We start from the raw sequence: 16126 nt of genomic DNA, 5'->3' as shown, positions 1-16126 counted from the left end.
CGTTATACAGTTCAATGACGCCCTATAACATAAAGCCATTCCAACAATTTCTATTTCAATTCTATAATCAGCCCTCCAAAATTCGCCAAAAAATTTTCAGAGCCGCCGCCACTTCCCCCGTCTTTCATGCTAAGAAAACCGCCATAGCTTCCATTTTATTTGACTTGTACACGTTAATTATGTATGATTAGACCTAGCGAAATAAAAATCATTGTTTCTGATTTGACACCTTGTCGCAGTTAGCCCTCTTCTATTTGTCAAAAGATTTCGGGTTGCGCCCTTTAGCCCACTTGTCACACAACGTCGCGCGTTAAAGGTTCATTGCTAGGCCCAACAAAACTGCATTTTATTCTGAATAGCCGGAGACTGCCCCGCTCCGAGAGGAATAGAAGATGGCTGTCCACCGATCGCTTATGCACTCGCTGGGGCTGCTGGAGAGCGTGGATTTATTTTTGTGTAATAAACATACTTTCGTGGCAGTATAGGTTATTGAGCCCTTTCGGCACGTATGCGCCATCATTCAGTCAAGTCTTCTTTGTTGAGGGCCCGCTTTAGCGACATTCTTAACCTTCCCTTGCACCCCCCGCGGTATACGACCGGCCACCGAAAGCTAAGTAAGGGAAAGCGGAGAAATCGCACAGGCTGGTACCACACTCCCCATCCGGTTACCTATTTCACTACGCTGGCTCGGCCCCATAAAAACCTTCTTCATCTGAGCGTGCTCCTCGCCGTTTGTCAGCCAGTTAGATATTAAAAAAAAGTAGCTGGCTCTCCCATAATACAAACTAGATGTAAGCATGAAATGGCAACCGGCAAAGCAGATTGGTTGGAAATGATCTTAGTCGCAATCTTAAAATGGATGTAGTGCATGTTCGCAACGGTACACGCCACCACACAACACCGCACCACACCGCATCACTCCGCACCGCGCACTAGGCATATGGACGCTGCCGAACTTGAAGAAAAAATGGTGGTGGAAGGCGCGATAACACAGCGCACTGCCCAGCTAGAGCAAGGAAATCGCCTCAAGGAGGCGTCATGCAGTGTAGTGCCATTTCTAGAGGCTACGAAAAACCGACACCGCGGAACTCACCAACTGCTGGCGTTCAAAGAGCACGGTGAACCGTGTCTGACTACCAAAAGATGACAATGAAGTGTATGGTGCCCTCTATATGCTTTTGAACGTCGCCTATTGCAAATTACAAATGAAACTTCAGCCCACTAAAGTTACAGAATTAGAGATATTGTGAACAAATATTACGAAGAACTGAGAAGCCATATTTTTTACCTTCTTGAAGGTCGCTGGCAACGGGAGCTAAAAGCGTTTCATGCTTAAAAAACCACTCAATGTAGGCAATGCTATTCGCTTTCAAACCAAGAAGCAGTGACCTCCTATAGCCCAGGAGAGCGCTCGATTAGGCTTTCCAAACAACGCTGCGGGTTAGCGTCCGATGCTTGCTTTCGCGGTTGTGTAAATCTGACTCATTGTGAGGTTCGTAACAGCGCAACACAATAGACGGACAAAAGGAAGGGAAAAACTACAACACGGCGCTGGTGTCAGTGCCGTGTTAGCATTGTGTCAGGGTCATGTTGTCGCTTTTACCTTCCTTTTGTCCGCATCTTGTGCTGCGCTGTTACGAACATTACAATGAACCTTAACCAAGTGGTCCAACCTTATGCAGTTTAATTCGACATCAGGAGGTTGGAATATAAAGACAGTGAAATATTTTACGCTCTAGGTTTCTAGTTAAAATATCTTGATTGCTAATTTTCAATTTTATTTTAATAACCTATATGTCATTGCAGACCTGTATATGTATTCCGCGCTTCGAAGTATGTATCCATCCTCCAAAGAGTTTGACAAGAAGATCGCTGTATTGATGAATAAATGAGCAGATAAATATTCTCTCCACCTATTGGGCGCAGGTAGACCAAACGTGTCCTGTCAACCTCGCTGCATTTCTTCCTTTCTATCTTTCACTCTCAAAAAAAAAGAAAGATGTGAAGCCCGCCGGTCTGAGACACTTCAGCGTCATCATTACTTAAGTAGACAAATAATTTTAACAACTAAGACCAAACTTAATAGCTTCCTAATTAGCTCGAACAAAGCAAGTAGTGACTAACGTGCAGCGCTAATTCTTGCCGGTCAATTTATGTGAGCGTACTGTCTTTTTTTCTTCAGGTAAACAACGCTGGATTAAGGGTGGAAGGATACACAGACACTGCAACGTTGGAGCAATTTGACAGTGCTTGGAATGTCAACCTTCGTGGTACGCTTTGTATGACTCGGAACGCTATTCCCCATTTGCGTCAAAGCAAAGGTGCGTAATCTATGACTCACCGTCACCCAACAGCTGCCGTGTTTTACAACTATATAAAAACTCCGGTCGTAATCTCGCCGTTGGTGTGACCGTGATTCTCCGGATCACACATGCACAAAGATATATATAATATCATAAGAAGCCAACAAACAAAGCCATCAAGGACAACACAGGGGAAACTACTTGTACACAATAAATGCAATGAAGAAATGATAAGTTAATGGTAAATGAAATTGGATGAAAAAGCAACTTACCGCCGGTGGGGAACGATCCCACGTCTTCGCATTACGCGTGCGATGCCCTACCGATTGAGCTACTGCGGCGCTGTTTTCCTATCCGCATTCCGCGGTATTTGTGTTTTACTACGAGAATTAACCCTGAGAGTATTAGCCTTGGGAGTATATAAATCTTGCAAATTACGCAAGCTATAATGCCGTTTTGTCTAGATAACTAAAGAAATCCCCAAAACGGACGTTTAAGAAGTGCGTTGCTGAAAAATTATATTTTAGCCACAGATGCACAGCGAAACTTCTGAACAATTGGGCATACGCATGCCTAGATATAGTATTTAGCGCCTCTATTTGTGCAATATGGCATAATAGTAGTCGCAGACAAACTTGATCCTGTCGATAGGTTAAACAAATGCATTCTAATGACACTGCGGCGACGCCCTGCTAGTATTAAGCCCGCCAGTTCTTTAAACAGTTCCTGTTCTCTCCCCGGGCTCAACCACATGCTTCTTCTTTTCTTGACCCGGACGGCTCATGCAATAAAAACATTCCGAGCTAGGTGGCGCAGACAATCACAGAGTTCTAATCGGTACAGATTTTGTATGGGCCTTCTTCTAACCATACCGTCTTGTTTCTTCAGCTTGCAGGAGCGCACATGACCGTCTGAAATCCTGAAAACCTCCATGACTTTTGCGACCTTCTATAGTTTTCGGGGTCATGTTTGACAATGCATGCTCACGACAGCGCCTTCCTTCACCTGAGTGGCCGCTCTCGTGGCTGCGAAATGAGCAGATCAGAGTTGCAGAAGATATTGCTTTCGTCATCGCTTCCAGAACTTGTCAAGGGGGTCAGGCAGGCGTGTCGACGCATGACATATGCTCGCCCCGAGTGGCCAGTTAAGTTCAACTGTGTCGTAGTGCACCAATAGTCCAATAATATATGAGTGGGCGCCAAAGGCCATGGTTCTGCTTTGTGTCTCAGCGAAAGAGAGATGCCTGGAGCTAATGACCGCTTCGTCCTCTGTCAGCATTGTCTCAGTTATTTCAAAGTTGAGCAAAGCTTGGCCGAGTGTCTTATAGTCATGAAGTAAAAAAGAAGCAGAGAAAAGGATAAAACAGGGGAGCAAGCGAGCAGGAGGTGCGAGAAAAGAAAAAGTGCGTGTGAGAAAGTAAGGAAGTGCACGAACAAAAACAACCGAATTTATGAAAGATGAAATATGGAATATTACCCGTGGAGCTACGTGGCCAACAGTGCGAAAGTCCACGTAGCAGGTGATAGCAGTCCAGCTACGCTCTGGGACAACGGAAAGGAGAAGGACCTGGAGGCCAGATGGGACAAATTGTGCGTGGAGGCGGTTTCAGTCGAGTGGAGGCTGGGCTTAAGCGGCCGCGGCTTCGACCCGTGAGCGCAGTGAGTACCCTGCCGGAGACCTTAGCTACAGGCTGACGGCGTCGTTTCTGAGAGCCTCTGCGACTACGATCCGCACGACCCACCATCCTGACTTTCTCACAATATAAATCGTGCACTGGAGGTCGGAGGCAGTGGCATCCTATCCACGCCGCACCGGCGGGCTAAAGACTTTTAGTCGGAAACAGCGACAATCAGGCTACGCGGCAATGTCAGCCGACTCAATGTAAATAATTTGAACTTTCCTACACATAGTGTGTAGACTTTAGTTACTAGTTTGAATAAATGCTGCTGTGCATAGTTTGTTGCTTACTAGAGTTTTATATTGCCTTTAAAGTACGTTTCGTTGGTGATAGAAATATTTTTCTTTCATGCTGAAGCCCAGCAAAGACTTTCATAACTCAAACGCACCTTCTGTCATGTTTACCACCATAAGATACTGACAAATTCGCAGCGAAAGCTTCACTGACCGGACCATGCCGCTCCTAACATCCTCCCCACCCATGGCGCATTCGGTAGAATAAGTTTCCATCAGATTTCGTTGTTGCAAAGAAGTCTCACAACTTTTCTTCCGAACATGTGAAAGAGCCGTTTAAGGTCTGCTGAGGTTTTTTGAAAGATCCGTGCATTGTCCGGATAGCGCTAGGGAGTCTTCTTCGGTTGACAAAACACCGCATACAGAATAGAAATGCCTCAAGTGTCTTGCTTCAAACGGGCTAAAAGGGAACTCGCGAAACTGCACAAATGAAAAGTGCAACATATCGCTGGAAATCTCCTCCTTGTGTCCATGCTAAGAGCGGGCGGGAGAAGCCCACGCCAGTAACTTCAAGAGGGTTTGTTGTCATTATCCGGATACTTGGTAAATGCATGGTTGGAGCACTTCCTGCGGTGGTAGCGAACCATTTGCACAGGTCGCACCTATGTATAACCATCCTGACAGTTATACGTGCTTGGCCAGTTGAGCACGACTCTCTCAGCTGGGTAAACGTGTCGCGCACTCCACTATGCAAGACCTGGTGATGAGCTCTGAGGGCTACCGCAGTTCAGTAAGAATAATTAGCTGGGAGTATTACTGGGTGCTTCACTCCTTGTGGTGAATTAATGAGGGACGACCTCGTGCCGACTCTGAGAACGTCGTCGATGTCTACGAATGGGCGGAGATGGGCGATAAGCGATGTGGGTTCCATTGGTCGTCCTCGTGCTATGCAGCTGAATTACGTAGAAAAGTCGTGCTTCAAGACATAGTTAATCCAGTAGTGTTCAGCACGAAGGAATTCTGTCGCCATTAGATGAGCAATTTTTTCTTTCTGTCTGCAACGGTCTGTAAATCTTAGCACCCATGCTGTGATCCTCCGCTAGCACTGAAGCTTCCTGAAGCGCTCAATTTCTATGATTGCACTGAAGCCTTTCGCTGCCGTTGCTGCATGAACTGCTGTTGCGTCACTTCTGATAGCGTCATCAACGTCCATCGAGGCTAACTGTTGTAAAGGGTACTTCTCCATTTCTACATTTAGCCAGTAAGGACCACGGCCCCATTTGCAGCTGGAAGTCCTTTTGTCAAGTGCTACACCACGCGTCAGCAGATCAAATGCATTTTCCGATGCAGTGTAGTATCTCCAACGGGATGGTTCTGTTGCGCGCATTGTTTCAGTGATGCAATCAGGCCCCAATTGCTTGCATATTGGGGTCTTTTTGAATTCACAATACAATAATAGAGGCGCTCCGCATGATGTACTGAAGACGAACGTTACCAAATGCGCGGTTCATGCAGGTCAGCAGTCCTGTGCCAACCAATGCACTCAAAGTGCCAAACCCGGTAGAGGCGCTATTGTAATAGGAGCCGCACGTAACTTGGCGATAAGCAACAGGGGTCGTTCAGGCACGTCCGTGACGGCGTAAATCGCATCTCCGCACGCAACCGGGCTGGCGTCACCGAAGACGTGCGACTTGCTGGATAGATTATCTCCTGCATCAAGAAAGCGAGGAACTATTATATGCTGAAGTGGCGGAAGCTGTTGGAGCTAGCCTTGCCATTCTTCACTAAGGTAGTCGCACATTGTCTCCACCAATCTCATTCCTCCTGCACACTGCTCTTGAAATAATATCCCTATGTCGATAATGTACGGGCAACGAGTCCAGGTGCATCGAATATTCTCGACGCCGTCTGTAAGATAACCCGTTTAGTGTCTAACTAGGCTTTCACGAATACAAGTGGGCTGTCTAAAGAAACACGAACATGTACTATTGCCAGGTTCCAAACTACGCAAAAACCTTCGACGAAGTTCTCAAGTAGTACTATTATTTCTTTTATTGTGCGATTCTATCTAGCCCTCCACGGGGAACATTAGGTTAGGTGAAATCATGGTCCATTTTTTCTAATAATTCCTGCCGCCTTCATAATTTCTCAACTGCCGTGGTTGCTTAGTGGCTATGGTTTTGGGCTGCTAAGCACGACGTCGTGGGATCGAATACCAGCCAACTCGGCCACATTTGTATGGGGGCAAAATGCGAAAACACGTATGAACATAGATTTAGGTGCACGTTAAAGAACTCATGGTCTTCCAAATTATTTTGGAGTCCCCCACTACAGCATGCATGAAAATGAATTCGCGGTTTGGGCATGTCAAACCCCATTTTTTATTTATTTATCATAAGCTCCTTCCCTTGACCAAGTTCTTGCGCCGCTTCTTCGATGTCGGCACCTATAACCAGGCCATCTAGGTAAGATGACTCTGCCAGTGAGTTCGCTCCTTGTGCCATGGCCCTAGGTGCTCGCTCCCCAATGGTAAAGGATGGTCGCTGCGAGCAGGAATGGGCCGCACGTAGCTGCAAAAGGGACACGTGTCATCCTTCATTCTTGAAGCTGAGTGTCCATTAGGTTGCCTTCGGCAAAACACGAGAAGATAACGGCGTCTATCTTGTGCTGCGGCATAGAAATCTAGAAGAGCGCCTTTTCTATATGGACGATTACCGCTATTACGTACTTCCTGAAGCGCAGAAGTACTTTTCCAAGGTTTTCATACAAGTTGCCTCCCTTTTCAAGGCACTCGTTGAGAGACCTGCATTCGTTGGCATGCAAGGTTGCGTCTAAAAGACGTACCGATGTACGTGGTGAATGCTTCATCTCGGGCGTCTTCTTTATGCGTCATGTAATATAGCTTGCTTTGATCTGAAAGAAGTTCAAAGTCCTTTTTGGCGATACCAGCTCGCACGTATTCCATTGTGGTGTCATCGTATATCGGCAGTAGCCCTTTTGACTTACTAGGCGGTTAAATAGTTTTTGAAGCCTTACGATAGCAACTTGTCTGTTGTCGGAAACCTCGAAGCTGTCCCTCGAAAGTAATGCCACTTCATATTGACGTGTGCACTTATTTATACTTTTTCCAGGGACTGAATTTTATCTGCTAAGTTAAAATTATTGCTCAATGCAACACGCGCCGACATGATTTGGAACTTTCTCGAATGCTATCGTTATTGCTTTCTGTTCTGTATACTCTCGCCGAACTTTATGTATTCATTTGTATGCGCGACATGGAATTATGTAATAGGTATAGATTTCTTATTTATAAATATGTATGCGCGACAAGGGGGTGGGGAGGAGAGTTATGGAAGGCAGGGGGCATCAGCGATTACGCTGGAACGTTCGACGACTCATATATAAAGCCGACGCACTTTGCTCCCAAATGAGATTTCAATGATCGCCAACTGTGCTCGCCGCTATTGTCGTGATACCTGTGTTACTTGCTTTCACGTTATTACCAATTTTGTCACTGCGTTCTTCACAGTCACCACAATGTGACATTGGGTGGAGGCGCTTTTTCCGTCCGCGTACCGAACGGGCTCGTCCAAGTGAGAGCCTAATCAAAAGAGTTAAGAGGGCGCCAACGCTGTCCCGGATCATCGAACTAGCCTCAGGCTGCACAATTTGCACCCGGAGCACGGGCTTCTAACCGGTACCACCATGAAGAGCATAGGAAACTCAACTGTCACCGTGACGGAATGAGCATCGCCTGCAATAATCACACTGCAAAAACACAGTGAGCCAACTATCTGCCGTGGAGTTTCATCCGACCCCGCAGTAAGCTGGCTGAAGACATTGTACAGAGTTTCAAACTTCAACGCCTGGATCTCTGAACACAAACTGCTCATTTGTACTTCTCCTTGGATGACACCGCCAAAGAATTGATTTGAGAAACGGTAGACCGTTCGTGGGACCTGTTTAGAAACAACCTCCTATAGACGTTTCCGAGCGTTGTTGGAAGAGAGAGTGCCGAACTACTGCTGGCAGCCCGAGTGCAACTACCCATTGTGACCATCGGCATCTTTACCGAAGAGATGACCCGTGTATTCCGGGAAGCCTGCCCGGAAATGCCCGAGGACAAAAGAATCTCCTTCCTGATGCGGGGCGGAAAGCAATAATTCTTTGCCGGACAGATCCAAAACCCGCCCAAGATAATAGCAGCATTTTTTAAAGTTGAGGACAATTGAATCGTGCCCTCTGCTGTCTGCCGAGACCGAAAGATGGCGTAGGCCGCCTTGGCAGTTAGGCACTGCGGCATCAAGAGTACACATGTTCTGTGTTTTAGAAGTCTGGCAGTTTGCACGCGCATGCCGGCTTCCTGTCCTGGTACCCCATACACCCACTCAACGCGGCTCTGACCAACTGCAGCTCTTGTCCATCATTCAACTCTTCAACATCTCTGCCGAATAGCGCCCTGATGTGTCTTTACGCAAGACCTTCGATCATCTCAACTTGCTGATACTCATACTTCTCTGCGTCTCTTTGTACCACAAGCTGACTTTATATATATATATATATATATAAATATATATATATATATATATATATATATATATATATATATATATATATATATATATATATATATATATATATATATATATATATATATATATATATATATATTTAGGGGGTTGAAGTGTCTCGAGGATCGGTAGCTCGCGTTACCCTGGCTACTGAGCTACAACAATGTAACCGCATATATTATACATACATGTATTTCCTCCCCGTAACATTTTGGTGGAGGTGCCGAGTACTCTTGCCACAAGCCAGCCCTGGATCTTCGCAGCGGGAGCTACATCGGTTCCGCTGTTATGGCTACTGACACTGCCTCCGCCGCTCAGACACCAGCGGAGGTAGTGCTAACACAGATGCGTCAACCGGGAATCTTCATCGGTGATGGTCAGGTCGACGTCGAAGAGTGGCTGGCGTCGTATGAACACGTCGGTAAGCACAATTGGGATGCCACGCGTTAGCTGGCCAGCGTGATCTTTTACTTCGGAAGAACCGCGAAGGTATCGTTCAAGACGCATGAAGCTGGCATTAGAAGCTGGGACTCGTGCAAGGAAAAGCTACGCGATCTTTCGGCAAACCTGTGGGACGTCAAGTGGAGGCCAAGCAAGAGCTAGCGCGTCGTGTCGAAACATCAACCGATTCGTACGTCACGTGTATTCAAGACGTTCTGGCTCTCTGCCATAAAGCAGACGCGCACATGCTGGACGCCGATAAGGTTGGACACATCTTCAAGGGTATCGCGGAAAATGCGTTCAACCTCCTGGTTTGCAGGAACTGCTCAGTGGTTGAGTCCATCATTAAGTAATGACAGAATTTTGAGCAAGCGAAGAGCAAACGCATTGTTCAACGCTTCGACTGACTTCCGAATAAGGCTGCCACTTCATCCTGCAACGACCCTCAGGCGTCATACCAGCCTACAGCGCCAAGCTTGACACAGGTCATCTGTCGCGAAATTGAGGCTAGGGCGCGAAGTTCTCACTGCCCCCATACACATGACAACACGACCATCTCGCTCATTCAAGCTGTTGTCCGCCAAGAAATTGCAAACATGGACATCCACTCTGCCAACCGCCCACGTCCCACCCCTACTGCTCCTGGCATTGCCTCTACTGCACCTAGACAGTCGTTCCCGATTCAAATCGGAACCCCTCTGAGCGGCGAACGCCGTATGACAGGCCAAATTGCTTTGCCGCTGGTACTCATCACCTCGACCATATGCTGATCGCCACTTCGACCGAGACCCTCGGCCTCTTTCGCCTCTCCCTCAATGATACCACGCCGGCGTTCCCTCTCGGGCAAACACCACTAGCTGCTCGCCCTCGCCGCAACGCCGTCAGTCCCATTCGCCTAAACCTCGACGGCCCTCGTCGCCGTCCTACACGGCCCGCTTCTAGGTAAACTAAGCAATGCAGCCCCCGGAGGTGAGGCTGCATTCGCGGCTCGTACGGCGAAACCTTTGCTGACCACCGCTGCTCGACCGAACCTTGTTGGAATTTTTGTTGATGACGTACCCGTTAAAGCCCTCATCAATACTTGCGCTCAGGTGTCGGTTATGTGATCAGATCTCCGTAGCTCTCTCCGTAAATTCTTGGCACCTGCCGAGTTGCCTGCCGTTGAGTAGCTAGTGGTAGTACAACAGCCGCGACTGGAATGTGTGCCGTCCGTGTTACCATTGCCAGCAGTCCAGTGTTAGTCCTGCTCACTGCACTGACCAAGTGTCCCCACGAAGTGATTCCTGGAATAGACTTTGACGACCCATTCAGCACTTCTTCACTCTGCAGCAGGTGCCCTTTGTCTCGAACTGCTCCATTACTTTGCCGACACGACCAACGACCACAAGTCCCGACTTCGTTCTACTGAATTTGTTCGACTGCAACCTGATGCTGCGAGTTACATCCTTATGTCACCTTCTCCACCACTTCGAGATGGTCCTTACGTGGTGTCCCCATTTTTCGACGTCCTCCTGGCATGTCAAGCAGCACTACCAAGCTCAATTGTAACTCTTGTCTACACTCGAGCCTGGCTTCCTCCTCCGAACTTTAGTTCCTGTCTGCAAGTGCTTCCTGATGGTGTATATCTCGCTGTGATGTCCCCTTTGGAAGGCTGTGGAGTAGTTGTTCTTGCGCCCGAACCACTATTGGACACTTCTGCAGCTTCTGCCCCTCATACTTCACGCAACAAGTTTACGCCAGTGTTAGCTACTGATCTACGACCTGCTTACGCCGACGCCCTTCGCCGCAGTCTGATGTCCTGTAAAGACATCTTTGATTTTGGCAATCACCCGCTAGGTCAAACTCGTGTCGTCACCCACCCAATCCACACTGGTGACGCGCCTCCTATACACCGGAGGCCCTACTGTGTACCTGCGGCTGAACGCCAGGTGATCCGAACTGATGCGGACAAAATGCCCTCCAAAGATTCTATCGAGTTTTCCTGCAGTCGGTGGGCGTCACCTGTCGTTTTAGTTAAAAAAAAGGACAATACCTGGCGATCTTGTATCGATTACCGTCACCTCAATGAGATCACCGAAAATGACTGTATCTGCTTGCGCGTATTGATGATGCGCTGGACAGCGTACACGGTGTCAGTTATTTTTCGTCAATTGATTTGCGCTCTGGCTACTGGCAAATCACAGTGGATGAGCGAGATCGTGAAAAGACCGCCTTCGTCACTGAAGATAGTCTCTACCAGTTTAAAGTGATGCCTTTGAGACTGTGCAATGCCCCTGCTACATTCGAGCGCATAATTGATTTTCTGCGCGGATTCAAATGGACTACATGCCTCTGCTACCTTGACGTCGTTGTTTTTTCACCGAGGTTTGAGAGCCAGCTCCACCGACCATCAGCTAGCTATCCTTGCTGTTTGTCGACGAGGTGGCCTACAACTTAATTCTGCAAAATGTCATTTCGTCCACCGCTAAATACAAGTACTTGGTCACTTGTTTGACACTGCTGGCGTCCAGCCTGATGCTGATAAAGTTCGTGCCGTTGGGGAGTTTCCACTTCCGCGTTCTTCTACCGTTGTCCGAAGTTTCCTAGGGCTGTGTTCCTATTTTCGGCGATTTATTCAGAACTTTGCCGAAATCGCTCGTCCTCTCACAAACCTCCTCAAAAAGGGCGCCACTTTTCGTTGGGGACCTGACCGGGCTGCAGCATTTTCAACGCTTATCGATCACCGTAGCATTCCACCCAAGTTGGGTCATTTTCATTTGCATGCCTATACAGAAGTTCGCCCTGATGCTAGCGGCCATGGCATTGGCGCTATCTTGTCCCAACGACAGCGGGATACCAATTGCGTGATCGCGTACGCTAGCCGTATTCTTTAAGCACCAGGGCGCAACTACTCCATAATAGAACGTGAAAGTTTGGCCCTTGTTTGTTCCATTGCTAAGTTCCGCTCTTACCTGTTCGGTTAACATTTCACGGTCGTGCAGATTATCGTGCCCTATGTTGGCTGTTCTCACTCAAAGACCCGACAGGCCGTCTTGGCCGCTGGGCTTTACGCGTGCAAGAGTACACCTTTCCCGTGTCCTACAAATCGGGGTGGCTACATAAGGACGCTGACTGCCAGCCCCACTATCCTGTCGACCCTCTTGACTGCACCGAAACCAATACAGAAACCTGCGTTTTGTCGATCGCTGACTTCTCACGCATCGCCGACGATTAGCGTCGTGATTCATATCCGTGATCCATCTTCGAAAGCCTTACCTGGGAACAACAGGACGTTTCCCTCCGTATGTTTGCTCTCCAGGACGGGACCTTATACCGACGCAATATGAATCCACATGGTGCTGAACGGCTTCTCGTCGTTTCCTAGCATCTGCGCTCGACAATTCTCCCGCACTTATACCATATGCCCATCGCTGGCCATTTGGGTGTGTCCCGTACCTACGACCGTGTGCGCAGGCAATTTTTGTGGCCTGGACTATATCGCTCTCTTCGAAGCTACGTCGCTGCCTGCGAACTTTCACAACGCCGCAAGAAGCTTCCATTTTCTCCCCATTGTGCACCTTCAGCCTATAAATATCCCCAGTAAGCCATTTTTTCACGTCGGCATGAACCTCCTTGGCCCAGTTCCAACTTCATCCTCGGGCAACAAGTGGGTGGCCGTTGCGACGCACTGTACCCCGCATTATGCCATAACGCGGGCCCTCCCTACGAGCGGCGCAACTGATGTGACTGATTTTCTCCTTCATGAAGTGATCCTACATCATGGTGCCCCATGTCGGCTACTCACTGATAGAGGCCGCTGTTTTCTTTCTAAAGATGTCGACCACCCTCTTCGCTCTTGCTCCACGTCCCACAAGTTCACGACGGCTTACCACACCTAGAGAAAAGGACTTACCGAGCGCCTCAACCGTACACTCACGGACATTCTCTCCATATAGGTGTCTGATTATCACCTGGATTGGGACTGCACCTTACCCTTCGTGACGTTTGCATACAATTCGTTGCGTCACAATATTACTGGTTATTCTCCGTTCTATCTACTATATGGCCGTGACCGACTCCTGCCTCTTGACTCGCTACTCCCCTCCAATGCCAACACTACCCCGTCCTATGCTCACGACGCCATTGTTGGCGCGGCCACAGCACATCGCATTGCACGTGACAGCCTTCTGGCGTATGAGACTAACCAAAAGCACCGTTACGACAGTCGGCGTCGGGACGCTCATTTCAGCCCTGGCTCACTTACACTGCTTTGGTTACCCTGCCGTCGCGTCCGCCTTTGAGAAGAAGTACTGTCGCCATATGTTGGGCCATACCGAGTTCTTCGCTAAGTAACCAGCCTCTCATATATGAGATATCACCTATGACTTCGACGTCTTGAGCTCCACAAAGAAGTGATAGCTTGCATGTTTCGCGACTAAAGCCCTATAACTCGCACGGTGCTTCGACATCATAGGAGGCATCGAGACGATGCTTCTGCCGCTTAGGGTAATGTCACGTTTGAGTTCCTGCCGCTGGGGCAAAAGGGCGTTTGGAGGTGAAGAGGAGTTTGAAGTGACTGGAGGATCGGTAGATGGCGTTACCTTGGCTACTACGCTACAATCTTGTAACTGTATATATTGTAAATACATATATTGAGTCCCCGTAAAAAATTATATATATATATATATATATATATATATATATATATATATATATATATATATATATATATATATATATATATATATATATAGTCATAACATGAGTAGCCAACAAACACTGACACCAAGGACAACATAGGGGAAATTACTTGTGTGTAATCAATGGAATAAATAAACGACAAATTAATGGAAATTAAAGTGGATGAAAAGCAACTTGCCGCAGGTGGGAACCGAACCCACAACCTTCGCATTTCGCGTGCGATGCTCTACCAATTGTGTTGGCTACTCATGTCATGACTAATAAAATCGGGCCCCTTGGTTAACCACCTTTCTTCTCGTTTATATATATATATATATATATATATATATATATATATATATATATCGATATATATGTATATATATAACGGAGGGCAGCATGCCGGTGTTTGAAAGGAGAGGAAGACGAAGAAGAAAGCAGTGCTCGGGCGACCATCTTTATCTCCGTCGCAACCTCCTGCTCGCATCACACAAGTCGACAGGATAGCGACCTGGCAGCCACCTCATCAGCCGCACATCAACTTGGAAGTACTCAACACGATACCGTGAACCTAGAGTGCACAGCTCCACCACCGAAACCCGACCAGCATCATGCCCGCATTATCGCCAGCCTTGGAAATGCCCAAGTACACCGGATCAGCAGAAGATGGGGCCGTGAAAGACTGGTTTCGCTTCTTCGAGCTCTACGCATCTGCTGCATCATGTTCAGAACGGGATATGTTCGCCAACTTCAATGCCTACGTCACCGGTGAGGCAGTTTGGTTCTAACTCACGCATACCTTTGAAAACAGCGAATCGAGGGAGAAAATCAAAGAGATTATCAGTTGATTTCTAGTATACGTTGCAGGTCCCTCTATTATCCACCAGCTGGAAACATATGAACTGGGTCGCTACATTCATCCAGTCTTCACGTAGTTATGTTCATGAGAGCCAACCAAAGCCACGTATTACTAGACCGTCGACAACTATCTCTTGTAGTGATCCTCCCAAAGAGACGAAACAAAATCGCATGCCTACTATTATTTCACCAGGCACAATGGATAAAGTATATCAACATACCGTTCTCTAAACGATATCCAAATCGCTTTCCTTGAAGGAGCGTGGCTTCTTCCTCTAAACTTTAGTTCGTGTCTGCAAATGGCGTCCTGAAGGTGTATCTCTCGCTGTGTTGTCCCCTTTGGAAGACTGTGGAGTAGCTGCTCTTACGCCCGAACCACGGTTCGACACTGCTGCAGCTTCAGCCTCTCCTACATCACGTAGCGGCAAGTTTACGCCAATGATAGCTACTGATCTACGACCTGCCTACGCTGACGCCCTTCGCCGCATTCTGATGTTGTATGAAGACACCTTTGATTTTGGCAATCGCCCGCTAGGTCGAACCCACGTCGTCACTCATCCAATCCACACTGTTGACGCGCCTCCTATACGAACCTCCCATCAAGTTTCCATCAGTCACCGATATGTGCGTCCTTATCCAGTTATCGAAGCTAAATATTTTGACAGAATTGCCTGTCTGGTTGCGAAATTGATTAGGACTTGAGACTGACTCCAACCAAATAACTTATTATTTGTTTACTTGGTTGGAGTCAGTCTCAATCCTTATCCAGTTATCGTACTGTTGCCATCGCTAATGAATCAGATGCGTTCACTGCGTCTTGTACATGCGACCCACCTCCTGGTTTCAAGTCGCGCGATACTTCTCTGAAGCCGATTCCGCAGCACATGCTTCACAGAATCGTTTCGCTCACACATGAAACCTCAACTTCTATAGACGCAGACGTATCCCTAGAAGCACGTGGTGCAGTCACGTCCACTGCGGCGCCGTCCGACAATAGAGCACCTGGAATTTCAGGCTGCATGGAGGCAATCAAGACAACAAGTCAAATTAAGCCATCTTACCTTCCACCGGGACACCAGAATCAAACCACCAACTCCATACGTTCACTTCGCGACATAGAGCATTTGCCTCGATCAACAGCGGATGAACAGCTGACACATGGCGTTCTAGCTGCTTTGTATATTTCGAGTGCTTTTGCACGCACCAGACGCCAACGAACTGCTGTCATTGCAGAGGAGTCGAGAACACCGGATTTTACACATTGCCAACTAACAGAAGTGTGCTCTCAGCACGACGGCACATGAATAGCAGCCTTACATGTGGTTTCTTAAGAACCTCACACATTGAGCTCTCCATCAGGCAAGCGACAGTAGGAAGCGTTGT

At 47.7% G+C, this 16126-nt stretch overlaps 1 protein-coding gene across 1 annotated transcript in view; it reads left to right on the top strand.

Moving 5' to 3' along the window:
- Positions 1-16126, top strand: part of LOC142574391 (putative oxidoreductase TM_0325) — a 144329-nt gene that overhangs the window by 56759 nt on the left and 71444 nt on the right. The window contains exon 4 of the mRNA XM_075683485.1: positions 2183-2321. Within this exon, the coding sequence (XP_075539600.1) occupies positions 2183-2321 (139 nt within the window). The remainder of the gene's footprint in view (positions 1-2182; positions 2322-16126) is intronic.

This window comes from Dermacentor variabilis, chromosome 3 (genome assembly GCF_050947875.1).
Source record: "Dermacentor variabilis isolate Ectoservices chromosome 3, ASM5094787v1, whole genome shotgun sequence".
NCBI lineage: Eukaryota > Metazoa > Arthropoda > Arachnida > Ixodida > Ixodidae > Dermacentor > Dermacentor variabilis.
Note: the sequence above shows the minus strand (reverse complement) of the source record. Positions and strands in the feature narration are given on the sequence as shown.